Raw genomic sequence first — 23,261 nt, 5'->3', positions numbered from 1 at the left:
TTTTTTTCAGTGTGAATAAAATTGAGTGATTCCAATATTGGCAGAAAGCAAATAAGTAATAATGATTGAGGAAGCTACACAAAAATCTTTTTAACGTAGGCAAAGGCAGAACACTTGTGATGTTCACCTCTCTCTTAAATAAAATATCCTTGCATTGCTTGCATTTTGCTGGGCAGAGCTGTAGAACATTTCTCTACCGGCTGTGCTTACCTCCCCTTCTGTGGACTGTAAATGCAATTCTTTCCTACAGATAGCCTTTAAGTCTCCTGCAGCTGCATTGACTTGCACTCCCCTGGGTGCTTCCATCACCAAAGATCTAGTAGGAGATTCAAGTCTGAAAGACAAAAACAGCCACTGAAAAAAATGTACGGATTCATATCATCAAAAACCCACCCAGCTCTAAAAGCCGCAATACATGTAAATATAAATTTATTTTGAAAGATAAGGTAAAATGAATTGTTAAATGTGTGATTCTTTCAGTATTCTCTATGGCCAAGGAAAGAAAAAGAACTTCAGTATGCGTTTAAATCCGTTCCTATTTAAAACAGCATTTAGGCATATATGGATATAAGCTTGTTTGCTTAGTGGTGCTTTCCTGAATACAGTACCTAATTTTCTTGACTTTACTAATACTAAAATATTTGTACTGAAGATTCCACATGTCTCCATGAGAGCTACTGTAACGACAAGTTAATAACTAAAGTTTGTTTAGTGACTAATGACAAATATTTGTTTAAATAAAAACAAAACAAACACTTCTTAAAGGTTTTAAGTAATGAATGAGTTTTAAAACTGATCAGAACAACTTTGCTTTTGTAGAATTATTTGTGTTCTGAGGAGATGTGGCAGTGTTATGTGGGAGGAAGAAGGAAAAAGAAAAATGTTTATGTCTCTGTTATTTTGGTTTTTACATGTCATTTTCTCTTCTGCAAAATACACATTACCTTCTTTAACCCTGTTATAACAATAACGTTCTCGATATCAGTCCTCAGTGTAACTATTGTTGTTTATTTATTCTTGTCAGTCTGTACTGTAGTCCCTTCTCTCTGCACTCTGCGGTCATGATTCTTGATCAACTGTAATGCAGAACTGTGGTACTTCCTACTATCTCTCAGTATGCTGCAGGTTTCTCTTGAAATGGAAGTACCCGTGCAAGGATTTTGCAGAAGTGCTGCTGACACATTGAATAGTGGAGATCATCAGATGAAAATTACTGAACTGGGCGCCAAAAATTTGGATTCTAGCTGGTTTCAGCCATAGACCTATTGCACAGTCAAGAGTGAGACAAATCTCTTGATTTGTATCTCTTTTCCTCAGAAGTAAAAAGATAGAACAGCTCCACTTTACTAGAACAAAGACTGTTTGTAAGGTGAGGTATATTAATGATAGAGATGGCTAGAAGGAATTGCTGAGAGAAAACAGTGTATTTCCCTCTTTAACAAATTATATTTTGATTGTTAGGTCACATCCATCCAAAAATATAATGAACTATTAGATGTACAAAGGAAAGAATAGTCTGACAAAGTATTTGCTAGAGAAAAGACAAATGAAAGATCAATAAATCAATGGAACAATAGAATTTCAGTGTATTTCAACTATTGAATATTTTTCAGAAGAGCTGTACAGAACAGTGATATATTATCAGTTTGGAACCAAAATGCCACATTTGCATGCAAAGCAAGTCACTGAGATATTTCTGATTGTTACATGGTTACTAACACTCAGTGGGGGGAAAAAAAAGCAATTATTTCGCAGCACAAAACCAGACTGTTAAAAAAGCATATCCAGATAGAGTACATCATTATTTGTAGGTGCCTATAAAAAAGGGCAAATGCAAAAATGTGCATATAAAGAAGGTGAAAACACTCTATTTGAAGACACAGTTAACATTCTATATGTTGATTAGTTTTGTTTTGTGAAAAAAATGAAACAGTAGAACTAGCTGATGGTTAATTAAGATTATCACAAGCATAATGGCCAAAAGCAGACAAGGAACAAATAAACCAAAGTACAAATCAAAAGTTGTTACTTGAATTTTTTAGAAAAGATTCTACTAGAGATTTCTTTACCTGATGTTTTCATTCATGATTTTTGATAATTATATTACTATTACCTAGAAGCAGGAGAAAATTTTTCGTTTTGAATGTCCTAGGCCATTTTCTTTCATTTTTTCACGCTCCACATATGGAGAAGTTAATAGAAGACTCTGTGGTTATTTGCATCAGTGAAGAATCTAAGTATTATGAATTATTCAATCATCAATCATCACACACACATCACACATCAAGAGATGTGTTTTTAAGGAGGTGGTCTGTGAACTATCGATTGCTCCTAAATAGGAGAAAAAGCATTTCCAAGACCTTTTTGAGAACATGTATCTACACTGGAAAAATCAAAGCACAAACAAAAACAAAAATAGCACTTAAAGAGAAGCCTAAGTTTTATTTGTTTGCAATGAAAAGCACTAGAGAATGCTGCATAAGATTACATTAGATTAGATTAAAAATACTGAATAACTGTGATACATATAAGAAGTACTATATATCTGATTTGTGTATCAGTCTCAATTTGCCATAAATCACAAAACATTCCATTATATACAAATTATATATCAGATAACAAATATCTTTATCGTGGCATGTCTCTTTTTTAAGCATGAGTTTAAACTTTGTTAAGAGGGTGTATGTAGCGAGCTAGCAAGTAATTACAATAGGAATTTAGGTCAGACTCCCCCAATCTAATCAACAAACAACAGGTTACAGAAAAATCCTATTTCACTAACAGTCTAGCACTCTGATGAAAAAAATGAAGTCACATAAAAATACCAGAAATTCAGCTACTATGCTTTCAGTTATTATATCAAGTTTAGACCTTAGGCCTTCGAAAGCACTGTGTTGCCTTAATTAGGTTTTTACCATTAATTTCAAAGGAAACTGAATTGCATGAAAGTTAAGTTATTGGGATACTTCCATTCTATATTTTTCTGCTGCATATTTTTGTGATTTATAAACTAATTTCCAGAATATTTATATTTCCCACTAGTTTCAGTTGCAATTTCTTAACCATGAAGACAAAAATGCCCTCAATTACATTCATTATATTGAATTTATGGCGTTGGAAAAACTGCAAAATTTCTGGTTTTGTAAGATCAGAATCATTCTCAGACCTGACTGATATTGTCCACCAGGATAATACCAATTCATCTGGAGGACATCTTTCTAGAAACGAAAATTTTCTTATACAACAGTGAACTATTTTTCCCAAACGCATGCCAGTGTGGAGCTCTGAGTTGTTTTCTCTAGTTCCATTATTGTTTTTCACGAACTTTATTAGCTTCAATGACTACCAGTTTATTTAAAATGGAGATGCTTGAGCAATTGATTTCTGAAATTGAGATGAAGTTGTTAATATCAGATATCTCTACACTTTGGAGAAGAACTTCAGCATTTTCAGATAACAAATAGATATTTTTAGCACTTTCCTGAAATCACACAAATAATGTGTTAGAAATGTCAACGAATGGCTGATGATCTGAAAAGTAGTTTTAGAACACTACTCCTCTATTAGTAAAGGTGCATGCCTATATCTGTTTTACAATTACTTGTATACTTCTGATATACTTATACTTCTGATGAACTACATCTGAAAAGTGGCTTTGCAACTATGCAATCAGCAGCAGATTGCTGCAAATGCAAAAGCCTATATGCATAGAGAGATTATTTCCTCAGTGTTTTGAGATAAATTATTTCTGATACATGGCTGGCTTTATAATTTTTTCCTTAGTCATATTTTGAAAGCTTTGATCATAAACTTATTGTAACATTCCATATTGTAATAGTTACCCCTTTAAAGAAACATGCGTTATTAGAACAGCATACCAGGAATTTGCTTTTCTTTCAGATTTACTGATGGTCCATCACAGCAGCATTTACTTCTATGAGTGAATCCTATTCACATAATATAATTCTTCTTCCCCAAAAAACAAAGAGCCATGATGGAGAAGGTAACTAGTGCCTGAAATTAGCCTGAAATAACCATAGTGTAGGAAAGATAGAGAGGCTTTTTTTTAAGCTATATAATTCATCAGTTTTCTATACATGATGCAGACAGAAGATCTACCCAGAGCAGAGAAGGGCTTTCTTCTTTTTAATTTTCAATGGTTAATTTGTCAAAAAACATAAATTTCAGAAGATCAATGTTATATAAATTTGAGTGGAATTCATTAAGAATTATTGCTAAGTAAAGAAACTTTTCAAAATGATTTGAATATTTTGCTTTGAAGTTATTAAAATATTTCTCATCGGAAATGCGGAAACATTTATTTTTCACTTCAAAATGAAAGCTGACCTAGATTTAATGAGAGAGCAATAATTTACAAAATGAAACAAAGAGGTTTCATTTGGGGTTTTAAGAAATATTTTAGATTTATTTCTTATATTTCCCTCATATTCACATGGGATATAATTTATCTCTGTTAGTTTTGCTCTGTTGGCTAGCAGAAGATATTTCCTAAAATAGAAGGAAATAATTTATTCACATTTGTACAGGAGAATCTTCTGTTTGCTTCATATCTTTTTAGGCAGTGGATTCAGCCCATACTACTTAGTAGAATGACCAGTATGAAGTCTGGATTACCTGATCTTTCCGGACTTTTACAGTCTGTTACAGTCTCAAGCAACATGCAATTTGTATTCAAAAGGGAGTACTAAAAAATATGCTGCTGACTAGAGAATGCACAGGCAGGTACCCCTTTCCTCTTCACCTGCATCTTGACACGTGATCGTCAAGACATACTTCTAAGTTTTTAATTTTTATATATGATGGTCTTGCCATAATACCTTGAATGTTTTTTGAGTTAGCATAGAAATCTTATGTTATTAATTTTTTTTCATATATAAAAACAAGGGAAAAAAACCACACAATTTACCTGATATCCCTTTTGTAGATTTCTACAGATTGAAATAATTGTGAGTTCAAGCTTGGTGCCTGTAGGTATAGAGTTGCAGTGGATGGAAGGCAAAGGGACTTTCCAAGCCTCTCTATCCCTCTTCCCATCCCTTTCTTGTAAAAAAGCATCCCTCACCCCCAAACCCCATAGAACTTAGGGTCTTCTTCTTCCTCCAGTGAAATTATTTTATTTCCAGTTAGAATGAAGACTTTTCTTACAAAAGAATTTTGAAAATATTGTGCTCCAGAGAACTCAAACAATTTTAAATATATTATTTCATTCTTATTATTGTACTAGTATTAAAAGAACAACTGACTGCCTCTATGCTCAAGCAATCTGTGAGGTCAAGGGAGTCCTGCACAGAGCTGAGAAGCCACTGAACACTAAAGGGGCTGGATAAAGTTAGGGTTTCTACTCTTTCCAGTTTCCTGCAAGTCAGCCTGCAAACTCCAAGAGTGCCCAGAAAGAATAACTGAGGGCTTTTATGATCGCAGTGACAAAGAACCTGGAAGCCCTGTTTTGGGCTTCGTACTTGCAGCTCAATTGCATGGAGAATGTCTTCATGCCATAGAGCAGAACTGCCCTAGAACAACAGATACTTCTGTGTTCCAGGAGCCTGAAAAACTACAGAAGATTCCTATTTTCTCAAAAAATTTCAAAGAAACTAATATAATGCCATGTGACATTTCCTTTTTTAGGTATTGGATTTTTTTTTAAAAAAGAATCACTGTTCAGTCAGAAGATCCTTGATTAGCTGTATTTGACAATGCAGTGGGAATATTATGAAAATAAAATTATTATTCCATCATTTCAATCTCATTATTCATCCTACTTACAGCTTTATATACATGTACCTTCTAACATATCTATAAATGATAAAATTCTTTTCTTGATACATTTACACTCTCTGTAAGATGCATGTGAGTCATTACTAAATGAGCTGTTTTTCCTGAAACTTGTTGTATTCTAGTGTTTTTAATCAAATGTTTGTAGTACTTTCAGGATGAAATCAATACTTTTATTGGAATGCAAAGGAAAACGTGCCAGCCTCATGGAGCCTTAATTTTATTCACTGATTATCAATATTGTTGTATCAAGAGGCAAAAGTCTCAAATGTTTATGTTCAAGCTCCCTTTGATATGAGTGGGAACCTAAACTTTAAGGGCAGCATTTGGTTGTCTCTATTTTGTGACTCCATCAAAAGAGTCTTAAATAAGGGAAAGTTAAGTAATTGTTTTGTGGAATAGGCAATGGACCGGAAACCGTAAATATCAATATCACTTTTTTTTTTCATTATCCAATTTGCAACTCATGGACAATGCACTTAAATAAAGAGGAAACTTTCTTGACTCAAGTCAGAACAGTAGTAAGGCATTCAGCATAGTATTTGATGTGTCATGCTCTGCATGTCACTCACTATGGCATGTGTCAATATAACCTTATTATCACTCCTGAAATTCTAATTAACCCAAAAATCACCTCAGTGTGCTCAAATCTGCACTCTAATTGCCCTGTGCCGCTGGTTTCAGCTCAGTCGGTCTGCGTTATCACAGCAACAACTAAAACCATTGAATATTTTAATGTTATTTGACATAGTTAATAAATTAGGAAAACAGTTTCTTCAAAGTGGAAAATAAAGGATCCCTTCTGAGAATATAAAAATATTAGTTACTGAGGAGGCAGAGAAAGAAATAAAATGCCATCATAGAGCCTTTTTTAACGATGTTATTAAAGGATTAGAAAAAGTGAAGAAGCATCACGGAAAGGTGAGGAGTGTCAAAGAGAGCAAATGTTTGAAGAAAGAGATTGGCAGAAGAGGCAGGGAGTGTAAGGAAAGTTAAAGAGAACCAGTGTATATACACTCCTGTTTCCTGAAGTGGGTCAGGGCATAGCTGAATACTGGGAAACTACCAAAATCACAACAAATATTAAAAAAAAAAACTAAGACCAGAAACAATTAAACTGTAAATTTGAAATAGCCAGAAAAACCTGTAAGTGGTTTAAAAAACTTTAGGCATTTAAGTAAGAAACAATTTACTGACCAAAAAAAAAAAAAAAAAACCCAAACACCCAACTAACTGGAATCTCTAGTGGTAAAATTTCATGGATTCTAGAAAGTAAAGTTCACCAAAACTCGCGCCTTTGAAAATCAAGAAAATGAGTAGGAATGTAAGGTTTAGAATGTGACCGTCCCGCTTCCTTTTCTTAGAGAAATATCACAACATGTCTGAAAACCTAATCTTTCAGGCTACGGGGACACAGATCTGTATATGAGACAATCTTAGATAGTCCCTTAAGAAAGGGGAAAGGATTGCTGATATGGATTTAGCCTTGCTATCTTAGAGCTACCTCTATTCCACCCCCTCTACTGCCCTTCCTATAATCTTCCTTCCTTTTCTTCTTACCTGAAACCCCTTGTGCATGTGTCCTGGCACTATGCTGCTTCTCTTCCTAATCATTCCTACATGAGGTCTATTTTCTTTCTAGTAACAGTTCCAGTACCTGAGCTGTCTTTCAGAATATATTTTCTTAAAATAGAAATCTATCTTGTCAGAAACAGATTGTAGCAACATGCCCACAGATAATTCTCAAGTGGCTGTCAAGAGTAAGATTTGAACATACAGTGCCTGAGAGAGGCTCAAGAGCCAAACAGAGCTCTTTGAACAACTGGAAACACACGAGAACTGGCTGACAGAAAATCTTCTAAATTTTTAACTCCATTAGCTACCTGTGATTAGCAAGTGGCAATCCAGCCCGTTCGTAATTCTCTAATGTTATCTTCAATACTGTTTCCCCAAAGCATCTTAAGCTGATATAAATGGGAATATCTTAGCTGAGAAAAATTGGGACATGGTTTTGTGACACATTCAGATCAAATTGCATCCTCCTATGGAAAATTATTCTGCTGGAATTCTTTAGTCGGGTCTGTTTCCACCTCTGCAGATTAAGCGCAGAAGAGAACTCGGAATATACACACTCAGGTGGGCTGTTCTTGGACTCTATCTAAACTTTGCTTAAGAAAAAAGTAATTCAGAAGATGTTTCTTGAGTTTACTTTCAGTCTCTTTTTCAGGGCAAGCAGCACTCCAGAAAGAAGCAGAGAAAAATTTTCTACCTTCTGCAATACAGAATATAGTGGGCACTTTACACTATGAAGAAGTCAAGTAGGTGTTCCTCTCTGAGCAGTGTATTCTATCCTCAAATGCAACTGAGGCAAGCATGAAACTTGTGACATAAGAAATACAAAATCATTTTTGTTCTCTACTGCTTAGGCTACCTTTTCAGTTCTCTGCACAATTTTGGGTATAGGCAACAGAAGTCTGGTTTTCAACAGAACTAACATTTTTAGAAACCAGTGTCCTACATCGGCTATAACTATTCACCACAAAAACGCTCATCCTCAAGACCTTCCTCCTCTTACACACAGCTTATATGAGCTTCCGATCCTTTCTCTGGTATTAGCATGGCTCTACAAGAACCCAAACCATTTCCTCTGCGCCCACAACACTGCCAGAACCTCCATGTCCTCTGCACACTTCTTCTAGCCTGCCCAGTAAGCAAACACGCCACAGGTTGAGGGGATAGTTTGGAACCGCATGAATCATGGGCAAACCAATAGCTGCAAATAACCAATAATACTTCCCTTTTCTTATTAGACAGTGTGACCATCTTTCCTTTAGTCAGGCACAGGTTTGCAGAAAACATATAGCAACTTAGGGATTTTTGAAACTTTTGTCTTTTTATTAAATGGATGAAATTGGTCAGCTGATTCATAAAATTATCACGGGTATGAGGACAGGAAAAAGATAGAGCAAAATTAAGAAGCCTTGTTTTCTTGGGAAACTGGCTAAGGAGTGGCACAGAAAATTGAGATAATGTTGCGGTGGGGAAAAAGGACAACTAGAATGATAAATTCTCAGGGGGAAATATAGTATGAGGAAAGATTAAAGAAATTAAATGTGGCTCAAATAAAAAAAGAAACAACCCTTTTGTTATTGCAAGAGTAAGCCTATTCACTTAAAATCATCAGAAAGCTAGGAAGTGAAAATCTTACGGCTGTCACAGGCGCACTATTTAGCCTTAATAGTGTATACTACAAGTTTTATGGAATAGAAGGAGTATATCAAACTATATGTTTAATCAGAGAAATTACAGCAAAAAGGAGTTTGCAGGTACAATGGAGCAATGGATAACTGGAATCTAAACCATTTCAGAAATGTGTTCTGGGGTTATTAGGAACAGCCTCTTGGTATTGATGACCATTGTTCAGTTTCCATGTAAAAATTAGGCAAACACTCTTATCTGGAATATCCCTGCAAATGAAAAGCCTTGGTAAAACAAGTACTTTTGCTTCTAGTCCTGAACTGGAACTACACAGAACTAGAATTCCTTGAACACATGGAGGCAGCTTGAGTCTGAAAGCAGCGTAACAGCCCTGGGACAACATTAGATGCAACGAGGTGCATTGGCACTGGGGCACACTGGTGGCAGAGTGCTATGGAACCCTACAAGACTCTCCATGGGACTTCGGGTGCTTCTGCTGGTCACAGCTACTGTCAGACCTGCGAGGGCTCCATGTAACGACCCTCAGCTGTTTTCTCACTATCTGTGGGGTGCAAAGATGTCTTGTCTCTTATTATCTGAGACTGAGGACTGTGGGAACGCTTTCTATTCCTCTAAGCTTTATATGGGTTTTGAAATAGCACCCACAGGGCATTATATTTACACTCATAACTCTGTTAGTCCAGAGATAACTAAGCTTGGAGCCCATCTGTATGTTCCTGCAACCACAGTATGGCTTATTTATAAAGCAAACGTAATCCATTCACTGATAATAAAGACTTTTAATTATCGGCATTACTCTTTCTGAAAGGCTATTCCAGAATCTCTTGCATCTCAGAAGTAGAACCCTAACTTCCATCTAATATTTATTTATGATCATACTGTTGAGTTTCAACATATTCTTCTTTTTCTAATGCTCAAGACCTTCTGATTGCCAGTGCTTTCAAATCTCTGCACCTCCTTTTTGCTCAAAGACAGCTGAGAAACAGGAAATAAGATCAGTCCTGGAGAAACTCTCCTTACTATCTCCCTTCAGGCTGAAGAAGGGATTTAGACAATACATACCTATTACATACCACTTCCAATTTCTTTAAGTGCAATTTTCTCTGTCTTGCCTTTATGTTTCTTATTAGATATGGCAGTATATCAAATTCCTTACTTAAACACCAGATAGAGTTTGTGTTTTCTAGATCAACTATCAAAAGAAAATATTACTTTGGATTGGCACAATCTACCCACCTTCTAGTTCAACCCAGCTTTTATTTATCTTTAAGCCTTTCATAATTATTTTCTTTAATGAATCTTTCTAAATAATGTCATGAAACTTTGCATACTAAGAGTTGAGACTAAAAAGGCCTAACATATTGGATAACTCTTTTAGCCCATTTTTCATCCATTTCACTATTAGTGCTACCCTTGCCAATCATCCATCCTGTAATAACTATTTTCCAGTGTGAAAGTTGTATTATAAATTTTAGCTATTGGACCTTACTTTCACATTTAGCTCATTCACAGATGGGGATAGCGATTATCCAGCACCCTGACTTAACCATTTAAAACTCGATGAATTTTGCTATCAGAATTGGTATCACAATACCAATACTTTCTTCTTTCATAACCCAATCCCCATGAGATGCTTTTTCTCTTCTCCTATGTCCAGTATCATTACCTTCACTCTACAGGAAAGCAACTTATTTTTTCAGCTTAAGAGCCATACCTAATTACCTTTAATATCTGCTGCATCCTATCTGCATTCTAATTCTAACCTTTTATTTGCTTTTGCTTTCTAGTCTATTTATTTCAATGTCTTCTGTATGTGTATATATATATGTACACGTAAGCTTGACTTCTGGTCATGCTCTAAATTTTCACTACACCTTTGTGCATCTCTATTTTTGTATAAACATGTATGTGAAAGAAAAGAAACATATTTTCGCAGCTAGGGATAAGACTAAACAAATAGATTTCTGTCAACACATATGCACAAACACTTAAATTACTATTTAAACAACAATTAGATTCTGAAAACATAAATAGTCAATATATCCACCTTATTACAAACAAATGCTGAAAAAATAACTAGAATCTGAGATCTTTAAAAATACTATGGGAGGAAGCTGGGTTCTCCTACTCTACTGAAACTTCACCCTTTGGATGAACTTTGGTTTATTATGTTATTTCTCGGTAAAATCACTGAACATAGGCCCAGTGATTTTGTTACTCTCAGCCTGCTCTCCTGTCTATCAATTTAATGTGAAAATTCCTTTCTGATGTCTTCTCTGGCTTCAGGCTTTTATAGAACAAATGCTCTGTCATATTAGTAAACTACCAAAGAAATGTCCCAGAAGATGGCTCTCACAAACAAATCATCATGCAATTCTGAGTGAACCCTTTGTGCAAGATCTGTATGTTTTTAATTTTTAACAGAGTTAAAATCTTACTAGCTTGGGTGGTTCCCTGCTGCCTGATCAGTTTTCATCTCATTATGCCCAGCATTAGCCTTCAGGATTAGCTCACAGTTAACAGTATGCTAAGCTTGACATGGAAGAGGAAAAAAACCTATTAAATTTGATCTTCTAGTACTCCCCAGAGAACAACAACAAAGTAATTTACCCCCTTATTAAGGAGGTTATTCAGGGCAAAGCAATCAACATTTAACTACTCTCTGCCCTCTTGTGCATAGATATTACCTATTAGTGCACCATGTTTTAATGTAGTGTTAGCCTAAAAGCAATATTTGGGGACTTATCATATTGGCAGTTTAGTTTTCCTAACTGCATTCTTGTGAGAAAAGGCAGCAAGAGAAATATGAAGATTAAATTATTAAGACATAATTCATTTTCCTGATTCTTAGGCATGATTCTTTTATTCTGCTTATCCCAGCTAATGAAAGTCAGATTCAATTAGTTTTTGTGATTTGACACAAAAAGGCTTACCAGCTTTCACAAAGGATTGTAGAAAAACATTTTCTGAAAGCCAAAGCTCGCTAGCTATTATTTGAAAACGTAAGACAGGAAAAAGATATCACCAAAATGGTTGGGCATATAAGAAAAAAATACTATGCTGTCCTTTCATATCTCAACTGAATTTGATTTTTGCACAAGACATTTTAATAGTGAGTATTACAGATGGTCTTATAAGACCTCAAATTCTAGACACAGAACAAGAAGTAGGCCTAACAGATTTGAATTTATGCACTGCAGCTTCCAATCAAACAGTGGAGTCATCTGTGTCCACTGAAAAAATACGCTTCAATGACAGTTGTTTCGGAGTTTCACCCAGTTCAGGAAACTCTTCACTGTCCCTTGTCACCATTAATTTCAAATGCCCCATGATCCAAGGGCATTGCAATCAGGTGTGACTGACAGGACTCTCTGGCTAAGTCTAGACTAAAATGTTCTAAGTCTACACTGAAATGTTAAACGGGGCTAGGACCCAGGCCAGAGCACTGGAGCTCGACCACTGATGCTCTTAAATTGTCCCTGGCACGCCCGAGAGTCAATTGAGAGTCAGTTATGACTCTCCCAAACAATTTGCAGGCAGAATTTGGAGGTTAACATGAGTCAAGGACCATTCGCACCCAGCAAATAAGATGCAACTATCCTGTTTTAGAGGCTAAAAGGACTTTAAAGTATAGGCATCTTTAGGCTGGATCAGTTGGGCCTGATGCTAAAGAATGGACCTGGGCATTTGTTCATTTTGAGGACAGAAGTTGCCTCTGAACCCATTGGGAGAGGTCATATAAGAGCTGGTAATGGATTTTATTGGCATATTTTAATGGTAAATCATTGCTTTCTTACAACTTTCTTAAAACCTAGCAAAAGAGACATTTTCTTTTATGGGAAGATTATGGCTTGAACTGTAAGTGGACATTTCTTTTTTTACCATTCAAACTAAGATTAAAAAAAAGGCATATGATAACTGGGATTTTCAAAGGGATATATGTGACCGGAGTGTCTACCTGCATTTCACTGTTAGAAAAGACCACACAAGACGACAATTACTTCTTTAAAGGTACAAGGTTAAAAAGGGTCTGCAGATAACCTTCTAGAAAAATTCATGCCAAAACACAAGAAATCTCTGTTCTAGTTGTTATCACTTACAGGGGATTTATAAGACTCGAAAGTTTTTAAAGGGAGTATCTCTGGATCCTAATTAATACCTAGCAGCACATATGTGGAAGAGCTTGCGGGATACAATATAGACTGAATACATTAGAATAAAATAAGTTTCACATAAGCTAGTGCTGCTTGACTAAAATTTACTGTGTCAAACAGAGAAGGTTTCCATTTCATCTGTGCAGCAAATTTGAGTTGAATTCATTATTAAAGAGAAGACAGAAAGCTGAATGGGAAATTCAGCAGAATTCCCATTAATTGAAGTCCACCTTGGAAAAATGAGCTGAAGGAATAGTGAGGTTGGAAAATATGCAGCAACGATGAGCATCATGGGATTGAATAACGCCAAAAGACAGTAGAGCTGAAGCCCATGAAATGCAAGTTGTGCGTATCAGTATTGTGTTAAATAGAGGACACACCCATCCGCATACACAGAAGCATACGGCAATTTTAACTCAAGTGAAATTAATCCTGAAGTCACAGGATTATCTCGATTACCATATGTTTGCATTCTGATATCATTATTAAATAGGAGAAAGAAGTAGACAAAGCATATCTGCATATGGCCTCCACATTCTTTTCAGCGGGACAAGTTCCACCTCCTTTCTCAAATTTTATGCCTTTCAGACAAGAAAAGCTTGCAGTGTTTCCATGCTGATGTTTGTTGCCCTCCCTGTGATTAGAAACTGTATCACCTTGGTGGCCATCACTAATAACAGCCTCTACAACTACCCTCAACAAAGGACTGAGAGGAGTCTTGGCAGGAGATAGAGATGTTAAAATAAAAATCTAAGAAGAAGGATCCTCTGGAAGCCCCCAAGGCATCACATTACATTAAAATGTTTAGTGCAAATAATCACACACAGTCATTTACTTCTTACACCTCTCATGTAATTCTCCCATTTGCCTGCCTGGGCAGCTTCCTGCATGTGATTTCTGTGATCTCCTTACCGGTTAGCGATCCTAAATGTCTTTGCAAGTATTAGGAAGGACATTTAAGCAACCCTTTTCTACAGCAATTCATTGTAAATACTGCTAGGCAGATAAAGGGAGAGGTATATAATGCTTAGGAACCACACTAGAATTGCCGCAAAGGCTATGGTGTTTCTCACCGGAATTGAGAACAGCAACATTTTGTACAGCAGCATTTGGATGATTTTATATTTAGAAATGCAACCTCACTTGACAATGACTTTCTGAAGGATGTGCGTGGAGAATTAAAAAAAGACAACAATCCAGAAATACTGCTTGAAGAAGAAACCTGGGACTGTTTGCTGTAAGTTGACTTATGCATTCTATAACAGCCCATAAACAAACAAAATCTGGGACTGATGCTAATAAACAGTACTGTACTTAATCGACCTTAAAAATAAGGTTCCAAAGTGAAGATTCCAAACTGTGAGGAAAGCGTACCTCTCAAAGGTTTAGATTATTCTGCTATGGGAGGCAAGTCATTTATAAAAACTAACGTATTTTACATTTTGTGTGATAGAAGCTATTTTTCTGTCCAGTTACAGCAAACTGGAGTCCACCAGTCCCCAAGATATTTGGCTTTAATCAAGATTTAATTATTTTGGGGAATAATTAATTTTAAAACAACTCTTTGAACAACACCTACTTGAGGTCTTGGGAGGGTTCTGCTCTGATATGGGGTGTCTCCACAGAGTGCCCAAACACTGCCCCTTCTGTGCCTAAAATACATAAATAAAATACAGTACAATTATTTTGGAAAATAAAAAACACATTCAAATGTATGACCACAAATTGACATTTTTAGGACAAAACATTTGATTGAATCTTTTATTGCTTATCAATGTGTCTTCAGATTTCCTATTTTTGCATTAAAGAAAATAATACTATGTCAAAATCTAGACTGCCTTCACTTGAAACCATAGAATTTTGCTTATTGGTAGATGAAGTTTCACATACAAATATGAAAACATTTATAGATCCAAACTTCTCAACACTGACTTGCCTCAGTATGCATCTCAACACTTTGGAGATGGGCCATTTTACAGATAAGGAAAAGAACAACATATGTTTGATTGACAAAAACTGTAGTCTCATTTTAGAAGCATTTACTATTTTTGTATGATGACCTACATTGAGATACCAAGTTTTTCAAGGTTTTGACATATTGGTCTTCTATCTGAAGTTGCTAGCCTGAATCTCTGACAGCCTTAGAGAGTCTCCTTCCATCAGATCTTTCTTAGGCACTCAAAATCCAAGGCAAAGAAAAATGGGTGAGTATTTCCTAAAAATTAACTGATTCTCCTTTGAATCTTAATCTCTATAACTAGGTCCAAATTTCATACAAAAATGCTACATTTTGAATTACATTATCATGATTTTTCTTTGAAATCGTTTTTCAGTGAAAAATTTAGGGTTCTGATAAATATTCTGTGAAGATATTCAAATGAAATACAAATATTTACATAACTAATTTTTAAATATAAAGGTTTATTAAAAATACTACAGAAAAACAGCAAAAATTAATGAAGATTTGATTAAAGCGTGCACTTCTTTTGCTAAAATAACTGAAAATTCAAGAAACTGACACCTAGCGAACAGCACTATAACATCAGCATTTTTCCACTCAGACACAAGGACTGAATGCATAACCATTTATATCACCCCTTTAACATTTAATAGATAGCAATAACCTACCTATATTGTTAGTCATTTAAAAGCTTATGCATTCTTTTTTGTACCCCTATACTCACATCTCTTTTTGTTTATTGCTTTTGTCTAGTACCATAATTTATTTTTGTCTTCCACTTGTGTAAACTTACTTTAGCCTTTTTCAAAGCAATAGTCATGTGCCTGTAAGCTTTTAATTTCTGTCTTTAAAGATCGTATACTGGGCAAGCTGTAAGGAAATTAGAACTATCATGGGAAAGATTTTCCATTGGAGAATTGATTGTAAAGAAGAAGGAACTGAATGATAAAGATACATCTAAATCAGATAATGTATTTACCCTCTACCACTAAAAACAAGACTGAAGAAACTGTCTGAGATAGTTATAGCTGCTTATATAGCTTGCTTATATACTGCTTATTCCGTAGTAAGCTGTAATAATCATTGCAGTAATAATTGCTGTATTTCAAGGACAGAAAGCTTTATTGTTTTGAGCCCTGTATTTTGTGTAAAATGAAAAATATACCAACAATATCTTATCATACCTGTGAAAAAAGTAGTCAACACAAGAGATGCATCACTCTAATTGTTTCAATATTTTAAATACAATACAGTATTTACATATTTCACAAATATTTTTAGATATTTTAGCAGTTAATTGACTTATACCAATAATATTTAGAAAACTGATCCTACTAGCAGTGGAAAGCAAAAGCAGGCTATCTATTTAATTTATACTACCATTTTACAGCTTTAAAGAGAAAATGTCCTGAACATGAATCCCTACAAATCCCCAACGAAACTAACTAAACATCAAATTAACTTAATATGTCAAAAAGTCATCATGGTTAGTCTTCTATTTTCAATAAAACAAAACAAAACAAAACAAAACACTTCTAGTTAGTGTAAAATACGGGACTGGTATGGAGTACCCAAGGAGGGAAGAGGGGATTTCTGAGGGTAGCAAGTAATGTCCTCAGTTTTTATCTCCAGAAACCTATAAACACTACGAATGTCTCGCTGAAAACAATTTCATGATTTCATTACAGCTGCTGCTTTGGAGACGGCACAAGGAAACAACTGTGGTAGAAACTACTTTCTGTAAGTAAACTTTGCTGAGTGCTATGGAGAACCACTGGAAGGAAAAAGCAGTATATCTTTTCACCTAAAGGCATTTACAGAGGTGCCAGGTGGAATCTGCTTTTTAAACCTGTTATTCTTTTGTAATTCTACTCCCTTGAAGAGACAGCATGTCTGCATAGCCAAAATTTCTGTAACTCAAAACTGAAATCTTTCTTACCTCTCTCTATAGTGGCACGTCAGAAATTCTAGTGGAGCTGAATACCACGCATCAAAGACTATGTTTCCAGATCTTCTTCACCTCCTTCACCAGCAAAATCAAACACTTTCAAGGCCAAGGGCTCTTTTGCATTTGTGAAGGTGGAAATGGGATTTGAAGATGTAAATAACTTTTAACAGGGTGCAGAATTGTCAGTCTCTCCTTATGAGAAGACCACAGACGTAACCTCTGAAAGAGCAGAATTTATGCAAAGATGTATAAAACATCTCTGCAGTATGGGTCAGACATCAGACTCAGAAGAGCTAAAGATAATTTTAGGCAAAGACTGACAATGAAAGATAAATGACTATTGGTTCTAAGCCAACATTAATAGTTTTTCACTTTCAGCAACAGAATCACAGAATCACAGAATCGTTTAGGTTGGATGGGACCTCTGGAGATCATCTAGTCCAACCCCCCTGCTCAAGCAGGGACCTCTAGAGCATATTGCCCAGGATCACATCCAGACAGGTTTTGAATATGTCCAGGGAAGGAGACTCCACTACCTCTCTGGGCAACCTGTTCCAATGCTCTGTCACCCTCACAGTGAAGAAGTTTTTTCTCAGGTTCAGATGGAACTTCCTGGGGTTCAGTTTCTGCCCATTGCCTCTTGTCCTGTTGCTGGGCACCACGGAGAAGAGGCTGGCCTCATCCTCTTGACACTCCCCCTTCAGATACTTGTACACGTTGATGAGATCCCCTCTCAATCTTCTCTTCTCCAGGCTGAACAGGCCCAGCTCTCGCAGTCTTTCTTCATAGGAGAGGTGCTCCAGCCCTCTAATCATCTTGGTAGCCCTCCGCTGGACCCTCTCCAGGAGTGCCATGTCTCTCTTGTATTGGGGAGCCCACAACTGGACACAGTACTCCAGGTGAGGCCTCACCAGGGCTGAGGAGAGGGGCAGGATCACCTCCCTCCACCTGCTGCCAACACTCTGCCTAATGCACCCCAGGAGACCATTGGCCTTCTTGGCCACAAGGGCACACTGCTGGCTCATGGTCAGCTTGTCATCCACCAGCACTCCCAGGTCCTGCTCTGCAGAGCTACTTTCCAGCAGGTCAACCCCCAGCCTGTACTGGCGCACGGGATTATTCCTGCCTAGGTGCAGGACCTTGCACTTGCCTTTGTTGAACTTTAGGAGGTTCCTCTCCGCCCACCTCTCCAGCCTGTCCAGGTCCCTCTGAATGGCAGCACAGTCTTCTGGTGTGCCAGGCACTTCCCCCCAGTTCCGTATCATCAGCAAACTTGCTGAGGGTGCACTCTGTCCCTTCCTCCAGGTCATTGATGAATATATCGAACAAGACTGGACCCAGGACTGACCCCTGGGGGACACCACTAGCCACAGGCCTCCAGCTTGACTCTGCGCCACTGACCACAACCCTCTGGGCTCTGCCATCCAGCCAGTTCTCAAGCCATCTCACCGTCCACTCATCTAGCCCACACTTCCTGAGCTTACCTAGGAGGATGTGATGGGAGACAGTGTCAAAAGCCTTGCTGACATTTGTTTAAAAAATGAGATGGCATTTTCCTCTCACAAAAAAGAAATTGGGAAAGAAAGACCAAATACATGCATGAAGGGCTTTCACACGAATATAACTTGTTCAAGCAAACTGAAAATCTCAGCAGGTAGAGTTAAGAATAACCTGATATAATTAAATAATATAGACTTAAAACTCAAAAAACCCCACATATGTTCCCTTTGCTGTTTGAAGACATAATGCCACACATTTTTTTCTTCTTATACTCCCCCAAAAGTGAAAGTGTAGCAGTTTTTGTGGTAAATTCTTTATCCTCAAAATATGCCATACTATCCACAAGGAAAGTTCAAGAACATCTTTCATCCTTTTTATTCTATAATGGAAGAAAAGCAGTCACTTATAATTATCTTTCTTTTAGTAAGGAAGAAGAGAAAGATCAGCCGTTCAGAATTTACTGCCATGTTTCCAGCAGTAAAACAGCAGGATCAAGGAAAACGAAAAGGACTTGTATAGCAAGTAAAAGACATGGATCAGCATACTTAAAAATACAGAATGGAAGAGGAACAAAAGAAATGTATTTTTTAATTTTTTATTTTTTATTTTTTATTTTACTATACGTAAATCTGCAGCCTGCTGATGGGAGGTTAGACTGTGTTGCTCAGTACTGCCTGGTGCTACAAACACACTTCTTTGTGAATAATGCATATTATGATATAAACCACAATTCAAAGTGAAAAGCACGATTTTTTTCAGGTGCATATGGGTATAATGAAATAAATGTATTTTAGGTATTTAATTACATACACTGTTAAAAGGATTATTTTTTACAGAAATAAAACAAGAATATATTAATTGTGTTCCCTGACTTACACAATTGTAACTAAGACCTACTTTGAGATAGTGAAATTCTAGGCAGAGATGAACAGATAGAAAAAAAGAAGACTTGAACCTTCAAGTGCTTTCAAGTACAACTCAAAAGGAAGTAGTTAGGGAACTGAATTCAAAAGAATATGAGTTAGAATGGATAGCTATAAAAAGTGAACCTTTCAGAGGAAATAAAATAGCAAGGACATTCAGTACGTGCAAAGGATGTAAAGCTGTAACTGAATAAAATTACTCCTACCTGCAGCTTCTAATAGTGGAAGAGAATGAGTTAACTACAGTAAAGACTTCACTAGGAAAGAAGCATTTGTGAAGACAAATACCGGTCAGAGAATAACAGCCTTTGTAGAGTTTGCTGGAGAAATCTCAGTAAGTAGCATGAGTCAGGCAAAAAGGCCAGAAGTCCAATTCCGTATGTACACAGAAACCTCTTAATTCAAAGCAAATTTATAAATACCCTTAAAATACACTTTTTTGGTAAAGAATACAGCACAAATCAAAGTCATCCTTTCAGTACAACCAAAACTAGTCACACGTTTCGAAACTCTACGCTGCTGAAATGGAAAATTCAGCATTCAGAAAGACCACTGTAAACTACTCACCTCTGCTCAATTTAGTGGTTACTGAAATTCACCCTTTGCAAAATGACAAGTTTCATAAAAATAATGGAAGTACAATGCTGGTGTTCGGTACTAGATTATACCTTTTGTTAATTTATCAGTTAGCTCACAGAACACTGGGTAGATTTCAGTGACTTAATAACAGACTAGGATGAAAAGACCAGCACCTCAGCTTACTGCTTGCAAGAGCTAACTTTTTTGCAAAAAGAATGCAAGCTACAGAGTTAATGAGTTTTTAATCAAAAACTAATTACATTATTTGCTGTGAAAAATCAACCAAACATTAGCATTGTCCTTCTCCCTGTCTTGTAACAAAACCACCTCAAATGAACAACTGAATATTTCTAACAACGGAATTGTATAGCATTTTGATGTGTACAGAATTAGATAGTATTTCAGTGTCAGAGGCACAGCTGAATCTTACTGCCTTTGACCTTTCCCTAGGCTTTTCAGAAACATGAAGAAACAATACGAAGTACTAAGATTATGCAAGCATTAGAATGTAATGCTAGTTTGTCCTCTGAGTTACAGAATTTAAAGAGTTCATAAAATCTTTATCAAGTTTGAAGCTTGAAATTTTACTCAGTGCAAATTCTTTACTAAGTTAAAGCACCCACAACTTTCACAGTGAAATATGAGTAATTGCTCACGATTGCTTTACCATTGCAGGGTCCTTGAAAACATAGACTTTTATTCTAAAAGTTTAATTGTCATAAAAACGCTTAATTCTTGAACCATGTGCACACAGCTAACATTTACAAGCGCCTTTGTGGGATCAGCTGGCCATTGTTCTACACTAAGACCTTGGAAGAGCTGATCAATGTCAGACCAAAAACAGAAATATTCATCTAGCCAGATTGATAATCATAAAAAAATCACAGAAAACGCTTGTTGTTTCTTTTTTAAAACCCCTACTACTATGATCTATTTTGGGCCGATTAGAAACCCACAGTAGCCGGAATGCAGCTTCTGGACCACACGTTGACTGTACAGCTCTTCAAGGCCTTCAGTTTTAATAAATGCCTTGAAATGTAATTCAGCTAGGTAGCTTGGATTAAAAGAGCGTAATGAAATCAGATTTTTCCTGTGGAGGTTCACCTAACTAAATGAAATTAAATAGATTATTTTATGGAAATAAGATTGGCATGATTCCCTGGATTCCAATCTCACGGAGTCCCTCTGCAGAATAAGTGCATAAGGTTAAATGACTAAGGTTTGAGGTATGATATCCATGTGGCCATCCTGGAGGCATACTATAGGTAGGAAGTTGTAGCATGCCCTATCTAGATGCAGCTGCTCACTTGTAAAATAAAGCATGGGCATTGAAGGCTTCAAAGGCCATTATTAAAAAGTAAATTCTGAAATGAATGATTTAGATTCTTTACTCAAGGAGCTCTGAACATGACAAATGTTTGATGATTACTTTCTATATGACATCCTTACTAAATCAAAGACTAGCACTAAGGCTTTCATTTAGATAACAGTGTGGCTTCCTCACTAAAAAAAGATTTAGTTTCTCCAGTATGATAAGTTTTGATCAGAGTGCATCCCAGTTCCAGGAAATACATATAAAGTTGCAACAACAGTATTTACCCTCTGAAATCATCTTAGCTTGTATTCAGTACAAACATTAGAAACATCATTGTCTAACGGCGGACAGTTCAGACCCCTGCTGATAGATACTGTAATGCAAGTGAAACTGGATTACTTCTATGTGTTCAGTTCTGCATACACATACCTGTTGGAAGGATTATATCCAAAATCTACATTTGGCCACTGCTTTACATGTTCCTAATACACTGAAAAAGTGAATCCACATGAGTAAAATTTGGACTGAGCATAGGAGTAATGTAATTGAATTGATAAATGGAAATGGCTATTCTAAATGGTACTTCTGAGATGAAAAAAGGTCAATATATTTAAATAAAACTATTTAGAAATTATGTTAAAATTGAATATTTCTTCAAAATTTGAATGAAACAAATATATAAAGATTTTACTAAGCATAAGAAAATTTTAAAGATAATAATTTTCATAACCTCTTCAACTGCTTTCCCTCGGGACATATGACAGATAGAGATACATATGAAGATAAAAATGATTAACAACAACAATTTTCTGCTTGAATTCATACAGTCTCCCTGAAAAGTTACAAGAGCTAGATATACGACTAGACCTAAAGCTCACATTTAGATTTCACATTAAATAATTCCTAAAAACGTCATCAGTTTCTCTTCTGAGATATATGATAGGCTGCATCTGGATTTTACTTACAGTGGTGCAAGTGATTCTGGGTTTACATCAGAGGAACACAGAGCAGAAATTGTCCTAGCCTACATCCCGTCCCCCCGCCCCAAATGCATTCTAATACCAGGGGTCAGGGATTTCATGGATCTAAAAAGGAGACTATACTTTGACTTGGTTGTAGAAAGTAACCCTAGGAGTCGGAAAAGCCAGGCTTTAGCTCTAAAGAATATTTAGTAAGTTACAAAATAGAACTGCTGTTTCCTTGCTGATTAAAAACAAAAGAATTAATGAATGAGAGGACTGTCAAAAAACAGTCAATAGCTTCATAGCCAGGGGACTTACCTGGGATGTGGAAGAATGGGACATGAACTTGGATCTCCCAAGTACAAAACAAAAAAAAAAAGTCAAAGCTAATTAAATTACCGTTAAAACTCTTGACTTTCAGTAAAACGACTTGAATGGAATACTTTTGGAAAATGTTTGAATCTCAAGGGAGAAAATGTGAGAATGAGAAAACAATTTCTCATGTAGTTTCAAAAGCAGTCAGTGATAATTTCCCATTTTAATGGCCTGTGCAAATTCTATAACATACTGCAAAGATTACCTCAACAAGCTGCCTATATACATAACATAGCTAGAAATTTCTATCTAATTTGCTTCATAAAGCGCTAAAATAAAAATTCACAAGTAACTTTTGACAATAAAAGGATGTTTGCCCATAGGTTACATATTCCATAATTAAATGGCTTTGTTTTCAGAAGTCGTAAGCACAGAGCAATTTATCAGGAGTTCCTCTGCTAAGTTTAGAAATCTCATTAGTTGCCCAAGGTACAAGTATAAATAATTTATATGTTGTCTATAGCCAAAAAAGAGACATAGGGATCCCTGAAGGTTAGTTAGCTACTGGTAGTGGTCTGAGACTAGAGCAACAA

At 36.2% G+C, this 23,261-nt stretch overlaps 1 protein-coding gene across 5 annotated transcripts in view; it reads right to left on the bottom strand.

Moving 5' to 3' along the window:
• The window catches only part of SGCZ (sarcoglycan zeta), a 494,736-nt gene that overhangs the window by 19,528 nt on the left and 451,947 nt on the right, over positions 1-23,261 (bottom strand). For all 5 annotated transcript variants that reach the window (XM_068942793.1, XM_068942795.1, XM_068942794.1 and 2 more), the window contains 2 exons: positions 14,746-14,818; positions 211-334 (listed from right to left, as the gene is read on the bottom strand). In XM_068942793.1, the coding sequence (XP_068798894.1) occupies positions 211-334; positions 14,746-14,818 (197 nt within the window). The remainder of the gene's footprint in view (positions 1-210; positions 335-14,745; positions 14,819-23,261) is intronic.

This window comes from Struthio camelus, chromosome 4 (genome assembly GCF_040807025.1).
Source record: "Struthio camelus isolate bStrCam1 chromosome 4, bStrCam1.hap1, whole genome shotgun sequence".
Classification (NCBI taxonomy): Eukaryota; Metazoa; Chordata; class Aves; order Struthioniformes; family Struthionidae; genus Struthio; species Struthio camelus.
Note: the sequence above shows the minus strand (reverse complement) of the source record. Positions and strands in the feature narration are given on the sequence as shown.